The 23,789-nt window shown below is 33.0% G+C and overlaps 1 protein-coding gene across 1 annotated transcript in view; it reads left to right on the top strand.

Annotated features, from left to right (window-relative positions):
• The window catches only part of LOC105231083 (homeobox protein homothorax), a 320,426-nt gene that overhangs the window by 129,744 nt on the left and 166,893 nt on the right, over positions 1-23,789 (top strand). The window contains exon 7 of the mRNA XM_049448510.1: positions 20,918-21,041. Coding sequence (XP_049304467.1) covers positions 20,918-21,041 — 124 coding nt within the window. The remainder of the gene's footprint in view (positions 1-20,917; positions 21,042-23,789) is intronic.

The raw sequence follows: 23,789 nt of genomic DNA, 5'->3' as shown, positions 1-23,789 counted from the left end.
GCAGCACTTCGGCTGAATTTTTAACTCAATGAATAGTTGTACCAAAATGCGTTTGATTGAATATTAAAATGTTCCTTTCTTTGTTTGTTTGTGTGCGCGTATTTATAGATCTCTGCGTTGTATTTGAATTAAGGACTATCTGTGCAAGCAGCTTTTGATGTGCGGTCGCCACTTTTCTGTGGCAAATGAAAATTCACACGCATAAATGTAAATAGAAGCATACATACATACTTATATATATGTATGTACATATATGTATGTACTGGCATAATAGAATTTCTTACAGACATATGTATACCCAATAATAATAATCTTACTGGGCGAGATCAGGCACGATGGCTATAAGAGAAATATGAGACGATACTTCACGACGATAAGTTGGTGATTTTTAATTCTTTCTTTTTCAAAATTCTAAATTTTATAATTTTCGAAATTTTCCCTCGAAGTTATTCGCCTAGTTTTAAATTATAGCGATTCCAGTACTTTTCTCAATATCTCGCAGGAGACTTCATATCTTTTTTATTTTTCGAACTCCTGTTTATTTTTGGAAAATTTTTGAAATTTCGAATTCATTCTTCTTAAAAATTTAGAGTAAATGTAACATTACATATTTTTATAGCAAACAAGTGTACTGTTTTTGGAAAAACATAAAGCAAAAATACTTTATAGAAATTATTATAGTAAAAAAAAAGTTTAAAAACTAAAAAAAAAACATTATTATTTGTATAGAATTTCAAATTTTAACAAAAAAAAAATATGTGCAAATAAAAAAACGAAAATATTTTTGTTTTGCAAAAACAAATATTTCAAAATTAAGAAATACGAAAAAAAGATTAAAAAAAATCTAAAATATTTTTTTTATTTAAATTAATTTTAAACTCTGTAATAATTTTTTTTTTAAATTTAATTTTTTTCATACAAATTTTTTAAAAAATTTTTTAATATTTTGTTTAATTTTTTTTTTAATTTTTGTGCAGAATTTTTAAGTTATTTTATTTTTGTGTATTTTAAATATTTTTTTTCATTTTTTTTTTAATTATTATTCTTATTAAAAAATAAAAAAATTATGTAATTTAAAAACCACGAAAATAAAATAATTTAAAAATTCTGCACAAAAATTAAAAAAAAAAAACAAATATTATTAAATTTTAATTTTCATTACAAAAAAATTAATTAATTTTTTTTAATTCACAGTTATATCATAGTATAAACATTTAATGAACAATGCTACCTCTAAATTTATCAATACCTGTGTACCGCCGCTATTTATGCGCTTATTTATAGCCTTGCCACATATCGGCATATTCACCAACCACTACTTACTCAACTATTTGCCCTAAGGATTTCGCTGCGAAGTAAATACAAACATTTATAAATCAATAAGTACACAAACACATGAATAAATACAACAATCGCACACGCAGTTTGACGAAAATTGGACGTGCAACATATTTTTGCGCAAACCAACAATATTTCACCAAACACACGGCTCAACCGCAACAGCAGCGTTAATTGTTATGTAGACAGCGCAAAGAAAAAAACAACAACAAAAAAGCGTACGGCAATTGTTGTATTGTGATTTGTGTACATTTCGCTAATATCCTTAAAGCAAATAACTAAATCCTTTTCGCAGCTACGCGTTTATCGAAAAGTAATACAAAACGTTCTGGGTGTGTGCGTGTGTGTGTTTTGATGGATTTGTGTTGCCTTCATTTCGCTTTTATTTGTTGTGGTTGCTGGGTGCAGAGCACTCAGCCGCGCGTTCGGCCGACCGCCTGCCAGCCATATTGTTTATTGTTTTGGTTTTGATTAGCAGCGCGACTCGGTGCGCTTGCGGTTTCCTTTCCTACATTTCACACACACACACACGCATACACAGACACATGTGTAAGTAAAAGCAGCTCGAATTTCCGTCGCTGCAGCAAGCATTTGCGAAAGTGATTGTTTGTTTCTATAATTGCTTGTATGCATGTGTGTGTGTGTGTGTGAGTGTTTAGGTTGCATGTGTTTGTGCGCAAAACAATGGCGTTCGTTGTGCTTCTATTTCATACGCTTAATTAAGGGAATTGCTGCATTTGCCACACCGCGCTCAATAGCCACCCACAAGTGGCAAGCTTACACACACACACATACAAGTATGCATATATACGCGCATTATATAGAAACACAGTTATGTAGGCAAATATCAACGCTTCACTCCCATCACCAGCCATGCATTATATAAATGTTCGTCTACATATATTTCATTATTTCAAGTGAACCCAGAAAACACACTGCTCTGCCACCCACCGCTTGAAAGCCCTGCTCAACTCAAGTATGTACATTGCGCTGAGTGTTTGTGCCACTCGTCAACTGCAGTGGGGCATGCCGCATGACGGTAGTGTGAGCGCAAATGCCAGTTGTCTACAACACATAGTTGCCACCTTGTGAATTAAATTGCGCGCATGAAATTTAATTGTTTTTCAAAAAGTTTATTCCACATTGGCTATGTCTATGTGTGTGTGTGTGTTTGTGTGCGTCATGGCGCTGGAAAATGAATGAATGGCTTGGCAAAATATACTATAGTTAAAGCAGCGTTGGTTTAAAACAGAGCAGCGGCGGGGGAGTTGCAGTGGCATTGTATTGTGTTGCAGCGTTGATATGCTGTATATATATATCTCATATATAAATATGTATATATATCATACATATGTGCTAATATATAATTGCCAGCAAATATTCATTGCATATGTGTAGCAACGCTAGAATTGAGGGTGCCTGGCTTTACTTTTTAATTACCAACGCCTGGCTGCTCTGGTTTTGTTTGAGGAAATTTAATATGGCCGCTTTAGCATTGACTATGCAACAACTGTATGTATGCGCCATGCATTGTTGCCTCATACGCTCATTACAAACAATTAGTGGAAGGTGGCGGTTAGGCATTGCTGGCGTCTTGTAATTTGCTTTAAATTGAAAATTTAAAATGCACAGACTTTGACTGAAATATATACATACGAGTACATACATATGTATGTAATAAAAGAGGGTTAATAAGTATATGTAAGTATATATGTATGTATAAAGGCATATATTATATACTCGGAATTAAGAACGTGTTCACATATAAGCTTTATGTGATTGAAAAATAAATATACACACATAGTAGTATATCTACATATACATATATGTACATACATATGCATTTTCACATACACAACTGCAATGGCGATGTGCGCTCTGTCTAATAGATTAAGTTGCATATCTTTGTGTTTGTTATTGCATTAGTTGGGTAGCATTGGCAATTTCGCCACGAGACACTTTAATTGCTTAGCGGAATTTATTGATTTACCCGCTTTTCTATTTCAATTGATTGGCACTTATTAAAATGGCACAGCCAGTGCCAATAATTTACAAAGTGCACTCTATTTAGATATAAAGAAAGCTAAATAGAAAGTCGTAGGTTGCTTTGGATTGATATGTGGTATATAATTTGGCTTCCAATTTCTTTACAATTACATATAAATCTTTATAGTGTAATAGAGATATTGCTACGCTGCAAGTTTTATTTAAATTGGAATACATATGTATGTATGTAGAAACTAGCTGATGGGAGATCGTTCACTTTGTATGATAGCTATATACTATATTTATTCGATCTAAACAACTCGCCATGCCAAATTGTGTGAAGATATTTTGTCAAATAAAAAAAGTTTTCCATACTTGAAGACCTGTCAGGGTTTTAAGAAGACGAAGGTGAGAACAGTGTAAGCCTACCAGCCATTTCGGTAAGATATCACTAGTACCTACTGAGATGATAGAATACTGTTCTCACCAGCCATATGTCAAACTAATCCGTTCTGGGTTTCCAGTACTAATTAGAATCTTACTGGCCTCGATTCTGATGGGGGCTTGCCCACGGTTTTCTTCAACGGCTGTGCACTTTTGGTGCTGCTTACTTTGCTGTTGCTTCGTCGCTTTGTTGCCTCCCTCTCGTCCCATTCACGAGTGCAGCCCCGGTAGGGGTTGTGGGCGCTTATTTAAAGGCGGTTTCTTTTCTCCAGTGAAACTCAAGAAGTGTTTTCAGCTAAGCCCTCCTTTCCTACAATCCTTAGCATAGGCCGTCACTGTCAGTCACTTGTGACCCCGGTAGTAGCCTGAGCTCAACCTTAGCTGTTATAATAATCGTGGTAAACTTAATATGCCCTCTTTGGAATAGGTAAGTTGGTAGGAGTGCTACAACTCTGGGCTCAATTATCGCGTTTCATGTATCCGCTCAAACCATTTGTTGCTCTCAATGAAAATACTCATATCCGTAATGGTTTTTATGAATAGCCATTCGAGTTTTAGTGCCTGCTGCATTATCTTGCAGTTGGTTATTGAGCTATTTCTTCAAAGTCAGTGTTCAGGGTAAAAAATAAAATTCAATAAAATCAAACTAGACAAAACTAAATAAAAATAATTGCTATAAAAAAATAAAAATAAGTAAAATAAATAAGAAAATCAAAATTAAATAAATTTAATAATGATTTAGATAAAATTAAATAATCTTAGTAGCCTTTACAAGTGCTGATTTTAGATAAGTTTACAGCGCTTTATACCTCGTATGGCCACCGTGTTGCGAAAATTTTAAAATTTTTTTTTATTTATTTTTAATTATCTTATAAAGTGCTAAAAGCTAGTGGCACTCTGCTACTATATCAGATCTAACTGCTATAGTGCAAAGTTTACTTATATATATGTACATACAAGCACCAAGCACTTTCACTGGAATTTAATTTCGCATATCAAGACGAAATCTACCTTTAATATAAAAAATAAAAATAAATAAAAAATAAAAATAAAAACAAATAAGAAAATTTTAGCAGCAAAATCGTCATTGCTTGAAAAGTCACCAATTTAATATTGTCATGAAATCAACAACAAATCCACCAAAACTTCAAACTCAGAGATAACGCCTCGAACACTAAACAAAGTACTTAAAAAGTACAAAATAATTTCATGTTTGGACACAAACATTAATAATTAATAGCGATATCAAAAAGTAGCAGGAAAAAATCAGATTGTTGATAACACTTTGCAGTTGGTGACTAGATGGAAGACATTTACTTTTAATTTATTAATAAAAAAATCAGCAAAGCATTTAGATATAAAGAAGAAATGTGTGCCAGTAGATATGCGTAACAGTATTAAAATCTGAAAACATAACAACAATGAAACACCTTGTGTGCAGCTAGTCGTAAAATGCTTAGAGTCAGAGCAGGAGTGTAGATAACACGTTTTTAGGGGGGTTGCAGTTTTTTTTTTATTAATTTTAATTAATTAATTTTTTTTGTATATAATTATAATATGTTTTTAAATTTATTTTATTTTTTTTTTAATATTTTTATTCAGAGCAGGGGAGTAGACAAAACATTTTTGGGGTGATTTCAGATTTTTTAAATTTTAATTAATTTATTTAGAGAAAAATTCTTAAATTTATATTATTTTATTTATTAATTTTTTTTAAATATATTTTTTTTAATTTTTTTAATTTTTATAAAAAAATTATTTTATATTTTTAAGTAAGTCACTATACCTTTACATATGCATATAAACATAAATTCAGCAGTTTACAAAATTTAGTCAAAGCATATATTTTGAGGTTAGGGCTTCATATCACCAAAATCCCCCCTGCCCACACGCCTTATGTTGTCTTCACGGCTGCCATCTAGGCCTAGTTGGGCACCTGAGCAATGCCAAATATACATATGTGTGTACATACATATAAAGCGCATATCAAATGCTAGTTTCCTCATATTCATATGTGCGCGTGCACGCTTATGTGTAAGTACACGACTGTGATTAAATATTTATAAGTTGATAAAATGAAATTGACGCTTTAAAACTTTAAACACAGTAGGTGCACGGTAAGCCCAAACGACAGCCGCAATATGCTTCCAAGCATATGTATGTATATACGTATGTATATATATACATATGTATGTTAGAACATACGACTTTTGCGCTTCTTCGCGCGCACTCAAACACACACACATACATAGTTGTAGAATTTTATGATTTTTTCGGAAATCTTAAGTAAACAACGCTGAAATTAGTGTTGATAATAAAAAATACAGAAGCTACCTGAAATTGTAGATAAGCATTTGAAATTATCAACTTATCATCTAATATGTAGTTGTGTGTAAACAGTGACATATGTGCGCGTATGTATGTGTTTATACATATGCCCAAATAATGTTGTGTGATATGTTTGTAATTTGTGATATTTACCAGTTATTACGGCCACCGATTTAGAACTGATATTACGTAGGAAGTGCAAACATTGCTTTGCTTTGCTTTGCTATACTTAACTGTAAATACATAACAAGTACATACATATGTAGCTACACATGTACGCTGCTATAATGTTCGAGGGTCTGACGCCAGCGCCAGGTACTTTGAACAGCTGAAATGGGACAAATACACCAAGTATGATAAAAAAAAGTTGAGTTGCACATGAAAATTGATTAAAAACATCAACAGTAGCATGATATTTATTAAATATTTATGTACACGAAATTAATTACTTGGTGTAGATATTTAGATATGACAGCTAATTGTATGTTGCATAAACGAAAATGAAAAAAATTACATATTTTTATATTTAATTTAATTTAGTAATCACAAAGTAAACAAAATTAATTAAAAATTTGAAGTTTGTACAAGTAAATAATAGTAAAAAAAATTTAGGAAAAATAAAACTCTAGCATTCACCCACTTTGCCGCAGACATAATTACCTTGCAGACATTTAATTTGCCGAGATAGCAAAAAGCTATAAAAATGGGGATAAAAGTGAATATGATTCATGTTTCTACATAACCAGAACGTACCCAAAACTTTAACCGGTAAAGTATTTTTAATAAGGCAGCATTAATAAAAATTATGTGAATAATAATAATACTAATATTTTCTGTCGCTAAAACAACAACAACAACATAATTAATATTTTATAATATTTTTAGGCATTTTTATATAAAGGCTTTGACCAGAAGCAAGCCTAAAATAAGTATTATAATTCATATGTTATTCTAGCTTAAACAAAAAATAAAATAAAATAAAATAAAATAAAATAAAATAAAATAAATATTTTATACATATGAAAAAATAATCACCTTGTACTCCAAATTCAGCCAAAATCCACCCATCCACCATAATAGAATTCCCAGCAGCACAGCAAGGAAAGCAAATGAAACGTGTCCTCAACGCATCAACAATGCCCTAAGGATATGTGCAACATTAAATTCTGCGCGTGCAAATGACTACGAACAAAGAGACTTTTTCACATCAGCTTACACACACACATACATATATGCATGCACATATAGAAATATTTGAAATGCTTTGAATATATGGAAAATGCTTTACGCTACTTTGGCAAAATTATTGTGAATTTCGCTTCACAGGAGCTGAACAGCCAGCGAAAGAAAAAAATTTAGTGAAATACAAATATGTATGTATGTGCAACAATATACCTGCAATTCGATAATTTGATTGTTTAGTACTCGTGTACTCGCGCGCAATTAGACAAACCAGTCGCAAAGCCAAAGAAAGACAAGCAACAGCGGCACAGACCAGACTGGATAGAGAAGGGATTGGGCGAGTGTGTGGGAAAGGTTGAAAATAGCTCAAGGTGCGGGTGCATGCCTTTTGTAGACTATATAAGTATATAAGTCGTGTTAACTTGGATTATGCAGCAACAACAATAATATGTAGAACCACCCAATCGAGTGGCGAGCAGACAGGAAGTACGTAGCGTAATCAACTTAAAGCCAAATACATATAAACAATATTAGCAAGTGTTTGTGTGCAAATATTGCATTGCTGCATATTTTTTTTTTGTCTCGACTATTTGTAGGCAACGCCTTGATTATAGTGATTATCCGTTGAGCGCATGGCGCGCGTGAGTGTACGTGAGTGACTGGCTGGCTGACTGCGGGAGCGGGTGGAAAATTATAGCTTACACCGCCAGCGCTGCAAGTGGTGTGTGTTGTGATTTTTTCCATGCAATCTACTTGGTACATGTGATTATTGTGTTCCAGCATATTTTTCGAAACTTTAATTATTATTTTCTACCAATTGGTATGTTGGCTAATTTGAAAATAATTCAAGAACGTCTGGTTGCAAGCTTTGTTGTTGGCAAGAAAAATATTAGGATATGGATATTTGTATGTATGTATGTGCTTATTCAAAAATGCGCGCTTGTTAGGGTGCGCGTTGCTGTGGGCGGTTGCGGTGCTTGCCGGCAAGGCGTGGTTTGGCGTTCGGGCGGCCGACAGCAGGCGAATATGCTGCCAATTAGCCAGGCGTACGAAAGTTCACAGCTTTGAGCTATAAAATGTTTACGTTCACACAGTCAACACAGTTTTTCTTTAGTTGTGCCTTACTGGGAACAAGTTGGTAGATTTATTAGCATATTATAGAGATAAAATTCTGATTTCTCGCTTTTTAAAGTTTTTTAAATTTCGATTTTATTGAAATCAAATCATATTTGTCTGCATAAATTATGCTTATTGTGTATTACATAGCTGCTTGCAATTAGTTAGCCGATAGTTGACCGCAGCCGCATTGTTCTTGCTTTACTGCTCCCTCTTATGTCGTGCTTTGGTCAGTAACCTCATCACATTTGGTGGTTTACATCAATTTTAAATGCTCACAAGCTGGTAATTACATCTGCGTTAAATAATATCTTGTCTAATTTATTGAATTTGTTGTTGTTGCTTGTGCTATAAGTGCATTATGGCTGCTAATTGTGTACGCGTTTAGGACGTGCTAAGAGTCGCAACCGAGGTGTTGTCCACGTATACGTATATCGTCACTTAAAACGCAAAATAACGTAACATCACTTTTTATAAGATTGAAAGTGAAGGAAGAATGATGTAAAAGAAACCGCTCAAATTGAAACAAAATTTGTTTCGGTTATAAATTGGTTATATGTGGGTTACATATTGGTTATATATTGGTTACATATTGGTTATATAGTGGTTATTTCTCACAGCGGAAGCTGAAAATTTTATGCTTCGTATTTGTAATAAGATATAGTGAATCGCAAGCCTTAAAAATTTCAATTTCGATTTCTTTGATGATACGTTGTTTTGCATTTTAGGTGACGATATATACATATATGTATATACAATATATGTAGAATATCTTTATTTGCAGTTATTTTAAGCTATTTAATGCATTCGAAATCACTAATATGCGGACATTTGTGAAATGATTCCTGTTAGAACGGAGACTTTAATATATGTATTTCTCAAATTCGTTATAAGCAATAAGAATAATTAATTAAACCTGAATTCTAAAAAAATTATATTTGATTTTTCATTACGAAAAAATAGTTCAAAATATAAAGTTTTACATAATAATACTAATATTATGTACGCCACTGTATTACTTATAATTATATCCGAGCTATAAGCAGTAGTATTTGCTACGTTGTTGTTATAACCTTTAGCTATGCTGCTTTGAGGGTGTTAAGACCGCATAATTGAGTTTTGGCATTGTTAACGCCGAGGTTTGCTGAGCGATTTATATGTATTGTATATAAATAAATATATATACATTTATATATATACTTATGTGTGTATTAAAATCACTGCTTTCCTCTTTGGAACGTCTTCCACTTCTGCTTTCCAGTAGAAACTCCCTTAATTTTCTTGCTGACCACTTACATTGATTTCATCATCGCTATTAGTCGGTAGTACAACAACTTTTACTTTAATCAATTTGTAGCACTTATACGTTTCTTTTTCTTCCCAACAACAGCAATAAATTACTTACTGCTTGTCATAGTAATTCTGTCGATTTTTTTCCGCCACAAGGCGACTGGCGTAGCTTGCATTATCTGCCAACCGCTGGTCAGTAAATATATTGAACAAAGTTTTGTTTTACTTAAACTACTTTACGCGACCCTTAAATAATAAACCCTTCTCTTAAATACTCGTAAAACACATTAACTTCCCCACACTTTGCAGCTACGTCTATTTATTGCTCGTCGCACCATCATTTTGCCTTCGCCTTAACCGAGTTTTTTACGTATAATTACATAAATAGAAAAGTTTTGGTACTAACTTTTTTGTTTTGTTTGTGTTATTGTTGCGTATTTATCTATAGCTGATTACTTAATATCGACTTATTTCGTAGTTGAATGTTTATGACTTTAGTGGGCCTTAAGCGAGAGTGTTGGAAAAATGTTATCATAAATATCAGTGGTGTGAGCTAGAAAAATGTTGTATATAATTAAGAATAAGAAAATATTAAATTAAAAGTTTTATGAATTAAAGTTAGTTCAAAATTATTAAAAAAAAAAACAAAATATGAAAATGAAAATATAGTAAGTAAAAAATTAAAACAATATAAAAATATGAAAACAAAATATAAAAAAAAATTAACATTAAAAATATAAAATATATAAATATAACAAAAAAAAAAAAAAAACAATTAAAAATATATAAAAAAATATTCATAACGCTAATACCAGGTTTTCGGTATGAAATAATAAAAATATGAAAAATAAATATTAAAAAAAAATTCAATAGAAAAAATATATAATAAAAAAATATTAAAAAAATAGAAAAATATTTTTTGGAGAAAATAGCAGTTCTTCATTAGCAATTTAGCTGGGTTTAGTGACTCGCTTTCATAGTCCACCCCAGCCACTAACATATCGTGCTAAAACTAAATTTCATAACCTAACGTTCAGTGCGTTCTCTGTAGCATAATTACATTTCATTACTGATAATTTTTGGTCTTCTCTCATATTCTTCCGGAACAATCAGCTCTAGCCCAGCAACTGCTTGAGTCAGCTCTCAAATATCTTTTAATTTTCTTTATTAAAAATACATTTAAACTTAGCCGTATAGTTGCGCTTGCTTCAAAAACATATTTGCCCCCTCATTTCTGCTATCTCCCCAAACCACGCTGCTTCTATAAATTGTCCCACAGCGGCTTCTCAGCCATTTTGGTTCGCCGCTTTTGCCTTCACCTTCGCCTTTTTCAATTTTCGCATTTGTTTTATAAATAAATAATTTCAACATTTTACGTGCAACTTCGAGTGGCACAGCCAACCATTAATAAATAAGAACATACCACTTGCGGGAATACTTACGTACGACAGTTTAGTTAAGTCGTCGTTGTTGTTGTTTTTGCAAATAAGTTAAATTGTTTCTTGATCACTACACAGGAAGTAAGTGTGTGTGTGCGTCTTAGTGGGGGTGTTTGGCTGGCAGCGCGGATGGGCGACTCACCCTTTTTATTGCTTGCTTGCAAATAACACTTAGTCGGTTAGTTATAACGGTACATGGCCACAAACTACACCACTTTGGGCCGCCCTGCTCCGCCGCGTTTCAAAGAAACAAAGAAATAGCATATCCACATAACGGTAGCTTGTAGTTGCCGCACAGCCATGCCACTTGCGCGCCGTGTCCCTGTTGGCGCCACACCGGTAGCTCCCCAAAGTGGCATAACGTCAAATGGTTATAGCGATAACGCTGGCGATTGTCAATGAAGTTATCAGCCGCGCGTGTGGCTGTGTGGGAAGCGCACAGACAGTGGACGCTTTTTTGTTGGTTTTTGATGGTTTTTGTTTCAGCTTTGTTGGCGTTTGCTAACAATTTTATTGTTTTTGTTATTGCTGTTTTTAATTTTCATTTATTTATTAATAAAGCGCACTTAAGATAAATGCGCGCCGATATACAAGCGCGCTTGTGTGTGTGTGTAGCGCAAGTTTGTTAGCTTTAAGCTAAGTCCATTGAAGAGTTAGATACTAGCGCTAGCTACAAGCTGCTTTGTTCAATGTTGCAACGAATTAATGTTGCTCGCTTTGTTTTTGGCTTCTTCAGCACACAAATATTACAAATATTGGTTAGCGACGTGCAATTAAGCGCATTTTTTTAATGAAATACAATTTAATATTGATAACTGTTTGGGGACATGCAAGGTTAGAACACAATAATGGTACAATGACAACAACAAAACTCAGCTACGATCTTATATATGTGGGAAATCCAAATAAAAATTAGTATTAATTGCTATGCAAACGCGCAACGGTATACGCGGCGGGCGTATGGGTCAAGTGTTGTGGCAGATAGCCTGAACGCACGTACATGCGAATGGTTGGCGCTCACTTTACTTTCTCTTTTGTCTGCTTTCGCGCTGCGACAGGATTAAACTTTCATTAGCATTTTAGTTAATATTTGCTGGCGCTTTTAATGACAACAGTTAGTGTGGCAAGAAGGGAAATTTGTGCGATTGTTTATTAAACGCGATCGCTGGACTGAATTTTGTGACAAGTGCGCACACCGACACTCACACATACACAGTTGCTCTGCAAATAGCGAAATTTATTTGGTTTTTTAGTAGATGCACAGAGTTTGATAGTTTAATTAGCATTAATTGAATTGGATATTAATTAAAGTATTTCGCAAGAACCCTTCAGGCACGTCCCGTACATAGCGCCTTTTAGCTTGTGCTGCTGCGGTGGCGCATTGGGAGCAGCACACACGTGTGAAAAAGGCGAAAAAACGCACTTTGGCCTCAACTCAGGCATGAAATCGTTGAAAAAATGCTTTACAACAACTATAAATACACATAAATAAGTGCGTTCGCTTAGCTGCATACGCCCTTACGCACTTTTGCTCCCTAATTGTAATTTAATAGCCTTGCTGCAGCGATAACGGCAGGTGGCGGCTGGCTAGCCGCATTGTTGTTTGTACAAAAACAAAAGGCAACAACCTATTGTATCTTAATGCGTTGCACTAATTTGTCGCAAAGTGGAAGGGTTAGTGCGCACATCTAGCTGCAGGTATTTGTGGCACGCATGATTTTCAAGCAAAAAATTTGTAATTTGTGATGTCTTTGCGAGTTGTGCGTAAGTTGTTTTAGTTGCAAGTGCAAGGGAGTGTAAAACACGTAGCGCTAATGAGTCGGTGCGTGCACAAAGATATCGGATTTAACTGGATCGACCAAGCATAAATATTGTTATGGAAGAGTCGAGTAAGCAATTAGCATTTTTTTAGATAAAAAGTTACAGAAACTATGGATATGTCTACATTAATGTGCTTTATATATATATATATTTTTTTTTTAATATAATAAAAAAGTGTTTTAGACGCTTGGCTATTACTTTTACTTTCTGAGGGTTTCTTATCGAAGTTTTAAAATTAGCAGAGAAAATAGTTTGGTTAATAAATTATCGATAAACCTATAGATGAAGTATTGCAATTACAACTTTCGCCTTTTTTTTCTAGGAGTATGGAAAAAAGAGTCGTAGTTTTCGCACCCAGGCATTATTAAAAATGAATTCTCTTGTATAAAATATTTTATGTAGACAGTTTGCTACAAAGTGGCGGCTTTTCAGACAATTTTCGGATGCGTCATCTTAAGTAGAGATGCTATGGGCGCTGATCATTCGAGAAATCACAGTTGGATTAGGTTAGTAACAGAGTACCACGTAGCTCGATTTCAAAAACACAGCTTCGAGCAAAAGTCGCTTTGATGCTTTAAAGAATTATTACAGTGTGCTACCAAATTAATAACGTATTTAAGACTCAAAAGTCTACAAAAAACAATTTCGATTTTTACAAGGGCTCAAACTGATCTGACTACTTAAAAAAATCAATAAAGGAAAAAAAGCGCTTGGAAATGGAAACTGTGTTATTGCCATACATAGCTAATTACTAATTGATGTTAAAATATTTTTTGAGCTTCAAACTCTAGAAGAAAGCCAACACAAAGTCAATGAACAGCTTAGCAATCTCCCAATTCAAATGCCTCAAAATAAAAAATAAAAATGGTGATAAAAGTGTTACAAATAATAGTTTAAAGCCGCTCAAAACTAATAGATACATTTCAACTCTAGCTATTCTAGCATGGCAGCGTATTGACAGACGTCAAAAGCAACACTTAAAGTACCTTTTTACAAAATTTACTACTAAATTGAACCAATGACTTTGAAAGCATGCTGCTGCTGCTGCTCGCTGAAAGCCAATAAAATAAACATTAAGATTTTTATAACCGCATTTATGTACGATTCTGCGTATTCAATGGACTTGCCACTTCGTCCAATACACACAGATACACATCTGCATACAATCATTCGATAAAAGCGTTTGTTGTTATTTAAACTTAATTAAACACACCATTTTATGCTAGCGCAGCAGACAAAAGCCGTGTAGCAAGTAAAAGTCATTAAGCGGCTACTAAGTTAGGTTTTTATACAAGCTCTCGCTGGCTGCCATGCTGTTGAACTAGCTCAAGTTGTTGCTTTTGTTCTTGTTGTTTGTTGTTGGCGGAAATGTAACAATCGCATGTGCGAACACATAAATAGCTGACTGCTAGATGCTCTCGCGTTAAATGCTCATCAAATGTGTGATAATTAAAATCGCTAACTCGCTGTTGATTAAACAAATTAAGAGTAAATGTGGCGGCTGCGCAGCACAAGCGCTGGATGTGTGCAAAAACAAATGAAGAAGTTGGAATGAGGAATTGGATATTCTACATTTTTATTTAGAAAAATTGCATTTATATACAAAAGTTATTAAAATTTCTGCTGCTGAACTTCAACACTTTATAGCTCTAACCGTCACGCTCTTCGTGCACTTAAATTATAGTTGAGATTTTTGCTAGCAGCAAGTGAATTTGTATGAATAATTTGTTCTATTTCTTTCAATTTGCCATCTGCTCCTCAGTGCTTAAGTCAAGTACTTAAGTATTACGCTTAAAGTGGCACTTCTGTTGCCCTGAGGGCGGCGCACTTCATGCTCATGCCGCATGCACTTGTCAATTGTGCCACTGCTTTTCGATATTTATGGAGTTTACACACTACGGCACTGGAGAGTAAACTCTTATAATTGCAATTAACAATTAAGTGAAAATATACATTTGCCGATAAGCTTTTTATTGAGTTTTAATAGTTTTGTTGAAGTGCTGCTTGAATTGGATTTTAATAGAAAGTTTCGAGTGTAGAAACTAATGAGTGCTAGCAATATATAAAATTTTATTAAGTAAAAAAAGTTTATAGTTTTTCGAATTGCTTGTTATTATAACTATTTATATATATTTTAATATTATAATTACAAATATTAATGATATTAAAATACATTTACTTTTAAATTTCCCAAAAAAGCAAAGAATAATCAGCAGCCCTTTTTACGTTTTTTTTCAATTTTGTTTTTTAAATTGCCTTACATTATACATTAATAAATTTTTTGTTTGAAAAATTCTAAAAATATTTTTTTATATACCTTTAGTACTTTCCTTGAGCATTCCTTTGCTTCAATATATATATTTTAACATTTTCTTAACAAAACCTACTTTTCATTGCCAAAACGCTCTGCATCCCATTGAAATGTCCAAACTCACGCAGTCTTCTCTTACCTCCAACAGCACAAGCAACACTTATTATCAACTCAAGCAACTAACATGTTGTATAACACCTCAATTCCTTGAGCATTCCTTTGCCTTGGCAACTCGCTGACAACTCAATCACCATTTACAACTGGCAAATACCTTTGCCCATAAAAGTTTACCAGAGTTGAAAATAGAAAACTGTCTATATTGGCAGAAATGCAATAAAAGCGCACGCTGCAGCTGCAACATGCAGTGGCACGCGTTGTTGCCAATCAAAAAAATACTAAAATAAAATCATTGAGCGCTAAAATACACAAAGCTAATTACATATTCATTTATACACTTAAGACATAGCACAATTTTGAACACTTTCTGCGAATTGATTGCGCTCTGCAGCAACAACGCGCAATCAGGCAGCGCCAATCGCAAGGGAAGTTGCGCGCTTAAGTCTTTTGTTTTGGGTTGCACTGTGGTTTGTTGTAAAGAAAAGTAATTAATATTATATAAAGACATACATACATATATGAATATGTACATATGTTTAGGAAATAATGAGAAAACTTGTTCAAACAAAAAATTGGAAAAACTTAAACAAAAATATAATGAAAAAATTATCTCTTTTTTGAATTTTTTGTTTATATTGTGCATATGGTAAGAGTAATAGTAAGGCCTTGAAAAAATTAAAATAGTTGAAAATTCAAAAAAAAAATATTTGTGAAAATATTAAAAAGAAAATTCCAAAAATGTTTCAAAACAAAAATTTAAAAAAAAAATTTAAAAAAAATTATTTCAAAACTATTTTTTCAAAACAATTTTTTTTTTTTCAAAAATGTTTTCAGAATTTTTTTTAACCTTTGTTGAAACGAATCAACATTTTTTTTTATTTTTATTTTTTTTTTTACTTTTTGTTAAGTCATTACATTTTTACATTTAAACCCACTTTTCATGCACACAGCTGCGCTAGTGTTCCTAATTGTCTGTAAAATCGCGTATAAATAACGTCATCTGAAAGCGCATGCCTGCAACTAATTTGATCTCACCGCTTTTTTATGTAATTTATCAGAACTCTTACAACAATTTTCAAAGCAAAATAAACGAAATAAAAAAAGTAAAAAAAAACCGGCAAGCACGCATATTTCTTAAAATTTTTTGAGCGGTCTTGGTAAATACTCACATATATTTAATATGTATTCAAGTGACGTAGAGCACTTTACATGTATATATAGCTTTTTAATTTGCTTGTGACTACTGATAGTACTCACGTTGTTGTTGTAATTTTGTATAGAACACGTTTGCCACAAAGGCAAAGCAAGCGCTCACATATCAGCTGCCTGTGAAGCGACTCATTTGTAATTATAATCGAAATTTCGCCTTTTGTATTGTTTTTGCAAGCAGTTGTGTTTGTAATTGTTTTCACTTTTCAAATATTTTTTATTCTTAATTTTTTATCTAAAAAGTTATTTTTATTATGACAGACATTTGGGTACTCCGTGTTGCTACTCTCATGCATAATAATTCTTTTTTGTGATTTTTTCATAAATGTATATTTATATATAAGTTTGTATATAAAATATAGTATATACATATATATATATTATACATATGTACATATGCCTGCCTATACAAAATACCCGTGGTGGCGGTTAGCCATTGCACGCATTTGAATTTCACCTCATCAAACATTTGCTTTTAATAGTTATGATTATTGTCATTTCGCATGCTCGACCTGTGTGCAGAAAATTTGAAAACATTCAATTAAAATGCAATGCAAATAATTTTTATTAACTATTTAGAAACGTTGTCTGCATTTAAAAGAGGCACTAGTTGGCGTAGTGTCATATTTAGTGGAGTTTTTTTTCTTGTTTTTTTTTTTGATTTTTGCTTTTTGATTATGAAAGGCCGCAGCAAATGGTGGGAGAGTTTTACAGTTTTTGTTTTTGTTGGCAGTCGCTTGGTTATGGCGTTGGCTATAATTGGTTATTGCGGCGTGCAAAAATGAAATATTAGTTCGCTGTGTGGGAAAAGGCGTGGCTTGGCGGTGTGGAGTTTCAAATAGGTAAAGAGCTGTGAGCTGATCAGAGCATTTGCGCTTGTATATAATCGTTTGACAACTAGAGGATTTTTTCTCTTTGATGCAAAGTGGATAAGAGACATCTTTTCCCTTCTACTTTTTTATAAATTTTCGCTACCGAAGTAAAAATTACTTTGTTTTTTGAAGAATAAAAATTTTTGTTACCAAATTTAGTTTTCTCGCTAAGCGAAATGTGTTTAATTTGGGGATCCTTAGATATTTTTTATAAATTAGATTTTTTAAATATAAAATACTGAGCCCGCATACTTTGTTTTTAAAGCTGAAAGCATATTTTATGTCCATCTTAAGTTTTTTAATACAGAAGTCCAGCTTTCAACGCCAATGAGCTTGTTTAAGTTAGTTTTGTAACTTTTTCTCTTCTTCAGTCTACTTTCCAATAATATATATGTATGTATCTAATTTTTAAATTATCCAGCATATGATTTTAAACAGTCAACTGCCTTCCCCCCTGCTTTATATAAGTAACTTTCCCATTTTAATTTGTAAAAATCCTGAAATGAATACCCACAAATTCTGCGTTCAAATTTTAATATGCCGTCAGCAACATGCCTTTTGACGCGTCAATGTTGCAAGCTTTTGTGGAAATGAGCTAAAAAAAAAATACATAAAAATAAAGGCAGAGCGCATATGTGCTAAGTTCAAACGCACACAAACACATACATATACATACACATATGTATGTATATATTACTTATAATATGCATTAGAGCACATGTGTGAACCTTAGACGCACACGCAGCCGCATATTAATTTCTTACGCTTGCGATTTTCTTTTAAATTGCAGCTAAGCATATATTTATACATTTATAAAACATTATTTTAATCACATGCATGTAGTATGTATGTGTGTATGACGATTTTGTAGCTGTTCGCTTTAACTTTTTTAGACATAGTCTAGACGTTCTGACCGCGCTTGATATGCACGCAAATGTACATATGTACACACATACTTCGCTAAGCGTGCTCGCATGTTTCGCGGTGCTTCTGTGGCCCTGTATATATACACATACATCTGTATGTGTGAACATTTAAATATGTATGCAGCGTTGCGTAAAGCTCATCATTTCGTTTTTGACATTTTGACAGGCCGACAGGTTGGTCTAGTCGATCGGTCGACTTGTTAAGGAAAATTTTGTCGGCTTACTGGGAAACTCCATGCCGACAATAATCGTAGAATTTCAAGTGAAAGTGTGTGCGTGTGGGAAAATGTGTGCTTAAGAAAAAATATACAGTGGTGAATGCGATTAGAAGAGTTTGATAATATTTATTAACGAAAAAAAAAAATCAAAAAATGTAATATAATTAAAAATTATAAATAATTAAAAATTTATAAAATATATAGTTAAATTATATATTTTTCCCACAAGCGTTTTACTTATTTTGATCGAGTTAAAAAAATATAAAAAATAGAATTAAAATATATTATTTAAAGAAGTAATAATTAATTTTTTTTAAGTAATAGGTAAAAAAAAATGAAAAAATGTCAAATAATTAAAAATGATAATTTATAATTAATTATTTTTTTTAATTAAAATTAAATTTTTGAATTAAAAAAATATTCTAAAAAATTAAAAAAGTTATAATTAATTAATTCTTAAAAAATATAGTTTAAAAAAAAATAATTAATTAATTATTAAATTTTTTTAGAAAATTAAAAAATTAATTTTTAGAATATTTTATTATTTAAAAATTAATTAAATAATTTTATTAAAATTAAAATGAGTAATTAAAAAAAATTAATTTTTAAAATTTTTCAAACTATATTTTTTTAAATTATTAAAATTTATGTTTTTATTATTTATGAAATTTTTTATACATTGTCAAAAATATTCTAAGTATATTAGTTTTGTCACTTAATTTTTTCTTTACTTATGTACTACTATATGAAGATTTCAATTGCGCAAATAATCAAACGCTAAAAAAGTAAATTGAGTATGCGTCAGTCGTGAATTCGAGTGGCTGGACTCAGTGACGCCATCATTTTTGTATCGTGCCACACATTTTTGATCGTTTTCAGTCCAAACAATGCAATTTTTTTCAAAATTTGTCCATATTTTACACCTCTCTCCAGCGGTCATTATAAAAGCAAAATTATGCATTTTCCAGCATATTTTGGTTTTGACTGTTGTATACAATTTCAACTTAATTTATTGTCAAATTAATACATTTCCAAACACTTCGCATTCTATAAGGCGTAGCAATAAGGCGGCTTGTTTATTTCTGTACTCAAGCTTCGATTGGCGTCGCTCACGAAATTTAATTACTTTTTACCAATAATGTAAACGAGACAGTCACGTTTTATGCATTATTATTGTTTTTGTTATTTGTTTGTTTTTGGTTTTTTGTGAAACCAATTATATTTGTTTAGTCACTTTTTGCGCGTGCATATACTTTTCCATTAGTCAAAAGTGATTTTATTAATTTAAAAAATGCTAATAAGCAATTTATAATAAATTTAAAAACAACAGACAATTATGTGGCTTTCGTCATGCCACTTTGCCGGCAATAATCAAAATTTATGTGCTACCCAGTTAATTACCCACTTACATATAAGCAACGATAGGTCTACGAGTTTATTACATGGCTGCGCATGCGTGGGCAAAGTAGTTGAAAAATTCTTAATTGCAAAAAAATACAGAAATAATACGTAATTAAAAGAGGGAATTTTTAAGGAAAAGAGATGTAAGTAATGGAGGTATTGAGAGCATTGTGTGAGAGGGAGGGTGAGTAAAAACGGTCGCATTTTAAGCGTCTGTTTCTTGGGATGTAATGACTTTGGTCAGGCATTACTGAAGAATTATTTTAAATATTTTTTTCATTTTTTATTCTATAATGAAATAATCTATAATTATGTTTTGCCACAAAAAAATAATTAAAAATATTTTTAAAAGCACAACTGCTCATATGCCGATTGAAAAATCAAATAAATTTATGTATGCAAATATTGGGAACGTAGCACACGTGCTTAGAATGCGTCTATTCTAAAGTTTCGTCATGCCAAAAACCACATCAAAACTTCGGCGGCAAGCAAAACTGTCTTCAGCATACTCAATTAAGTTTTAATTGCACTTCGTTAAAAAAATATACTAAAATTCCAAAAAAAAAAATTTTTTAAAATTACAAAAAAAATTGACAAATTAAATTATACACAAAATTCGCTTTGAACTCAGCGCGCAGCCCACACACAAGCGCTCGCCGCCGAAGACGCCGTGAAGCATAGTCTAAACACGAGTAGCCGTGACTACAACTGTGCTGAGCGCCTTAAACGTATATAATGACAGTAGTGTTTTCGGTACTCAGTAGTTGTAAAATTATTATAAATATGTTAACGAATTTAAATTTTAACCATTTACCTATTTAAAATGCCATAAATTTATTTAACACAATCATTTGCTATGCGCACCACATATGATTTATATTAATGTTTGCCTTTCGCTCTTTCGTCTTTTCATTTACAGCGGCCCCCTAGTTCACAATTGTCATATGGTGGCGCCATGAACGATGACGCTAGGTCGCCGGGCGCTGGTAGTACACCTGGCCCACTATCACAACAACCACCTGTCTTAGACACATCAGACCCTGGTAAGTGCTGCATAAATACAAATTATTTTTTATTACCAGTTTTTTTTTTGATTTGAGCTATAAAATACGATTGTTGCTTTAAATGCTGAGGTGTATGTGATATCGAGAGCTTTAGAGGAGGTTATGCGTGCGATATGTGCTTTTATGTGCGTGATAGGAGCCTGCTTGTGACTGGTATGTAATTTATTATGGAACTCAGTAGAAATTGTGTTAAAGTGCTGGCGTTTGGATAACCTAAAAATCGAAAGAAATGCAACAAGTAGAACAGTGAGTCAACGCAAAGACAAAAAAGTTAAATTTCGTCGTTGAAAAAAAAACAAAAAAAGTAGCTGCTCGTCGCTTAAAAGCCCCCACTTTAATGAGTGCCATTAAGCAACATTGTTGTCCGAAGTAATTTTGCGTGCATTTAATTAAATTTCCAACACCTTGAACGGGTATTTAAACCATAAAGCCACACAGCATACTCACGCTGACCAGTTTTAAGCAGAATTTTAAGACACTAAAGCTGGTAGTGTACGTGTACAAACATATATATGCCATAAAGCTTTTTATTTTAGTTTTCTCACTAGTAAATCAATAGTATTAGGCTCGCCTAATAAACTTCAACATAAATTCATCATTTTAATTACTTTAGTAAAATTGCGACACGCCTAGTTTATGTGCGAACACACGAACACAGCGCTACAAAGCTTTAATGTACCGAAAGCTCCGACGAACGACGCGCTTGCCTAGACGCAGTCGAATCTCATGTTGCGGCAAAGTTTAAACAATCAACAATTGAGCGCACAATTTTTGTGTGTTTGAAAATAAATTCTTACAAAAAGTAGAACAAAATGAGACAAGAACAACAACAACAACAACAACTACAGCAGCGATAAAGGTGAAGCCTGCCAGACAAAGCAAAAGATTGAATGCTAAGCTGAAAATCCCATTTTTATGATTTGCTACAGCCACTTTTGGGCGCTTAAAGCGTCGTAAGCTGCTTTGTGCGTTGAAAGAAATATACACTTACACGCATGCATACAAACAAAACTCATAAAGCAACAAAAAAAAAAGACTCATATAGCAACAAAAAAGCGAACTATAAAAAGATCTTATGAAAAAAGCAAGCTTCTACTCAACACGGCGTGGCAGACAGCTGGGCGCGCATGAGCGTCTGCGCAGAAAATGCATTATCACTGTCTGCCGCACAGTGCAGTGCAGCTGCAACTGCCGACCGCTGCCCGCTACCCGCTTGCAAGTGCTTACACCGTGTGGCGCAAGCACCAGCAACAGCGCGCGCAGTTACAATTTTTGCCTATCACCGTAAATAATTCATTACATTGAAATCTGTTTGTTGTTATTATTATTGTTGTAGTAGTGCTAGTAAAGATCTGTAAAATTCAATGCAAAAGATGCGTTCGAAAACGCTTTTGTTTGGCGTTCGCTTTATTGCTTTTTTAATGTGATTTTTTTTTTGGCTTTGTCCGCTCAAGTACGCCTCGGAGTATGGCTTAAGCCCCGGCTTTTGAAGTGCTCCAATGCTGTTGTGACCATTGTCTTTCGGCTCTTTTCTTTCTGGTATCTGGCGTTGTATACTTAAAGTGGAGTGCATTGTGAGTGCTACGTGGAGCGGCCCATTTTCAAAGGGCTTTTCTTAAAAGTGCCGGCTGGGCTGTTAAAGACAGCAGCGCATGCGCGTTTTGGCGGTAAAAGCAGCAACTTTGAAGTGTTTCTCCACTGCTTGTTGAGCATATTTTTCATAGGAAATTATTATGACTGCGCTTACGTCTGCTATATTGACGTCATTTGTGGCGGAGGTAACCGGCTTAAGAGCCAAGAGCGAACATTTTCACACACTTAACTGTGTTTTTATCTCTTTGTTTTTTTTTTTGAAGCAGTTGAAGAAGTTTGGCGCATAAATGGGTTGTACTGCAGGCAGGCGTCTGCTGGTCTGGCTTAACGCAGTGAAAGTTGCTAAGGAGTCCTAACTTGAAAAAAAACTGTTTTTAGTTTGTTGATAAGCGACTTTTTGCTAGTTTTTTTTCGTGAAAAAATATTTTAAATTTAACTTATATCTTTTTATTATATTTTTTTTAATTAAAAATTCAAAAAATTTTTTTAAAAATTTCAAATTACAAAAATATTAATATTTTTGTATTATTTATTTTTTTTTATTAAAAAGCGATTTTTTGCTATTTTTTCGTCAAAAAAAAATATTTTTAAAATTTAACATATCTTTATATTATTTTTTTTAACTAAAAATGCAAGAAATTTTATCAAAAATTTCAAATTACAAAAATGTTTAAATTTTTGTATTATTATTATATTTTTTTTAACTTATCCAAGTACCAAGTCCTGTCACTAAGCATTTAATTACGCATTACCGCACTAAAAATGCCATGCAAAAGTTAATTTCGCAAAGTAGCGAAAAATTGCCGGTATCGGTAAATGTAGCCACACCCCTTCTTCACTGCCATCACACTGCAAATAAAAAATAGTATAATTTTTGAGTCAGCAAAAAGCATCTCCCAAAAAGCAATGCGTCAACATAGACAGAAGGCAATTGTATTTACGTGCGCCTGGTGCAACCCCTAAAAGGCGACAACAAAAAGTACAAGTTTCCAATTTTACGTGCGCGCTGTTGCGCATAGCGTACGATGACGTGGCGCCGCCAGCGACAGCAATTCGAGCAGCCGAAACAATAATGCATTATCATATTTCGCATTTATGAGACCAGTGAATGATGAAATGACGAACTGCCTGCTA

This window comes from Bactrocera dorsalis, chromosome 2 (assembly GCF_023373825.1).
Source record: "Bactrocera dorsalis isolate Fly_Bdor chromosome 2, ASM2337382v1, whole genome shotgun sequence".
Taxonomy (NCBI): domain Eukaryota; kingdom Metazoa; phylum Arthropoda; class Insecta; order Diptera; family Tephritidae; genus Bactrocera; species Bactrocera dorsalis.
The sequence above is the reverse complement of the archived record's forward strand: the minus strand, read 5'-3'. Positions and strand labels throughout refer to the sequence as shown.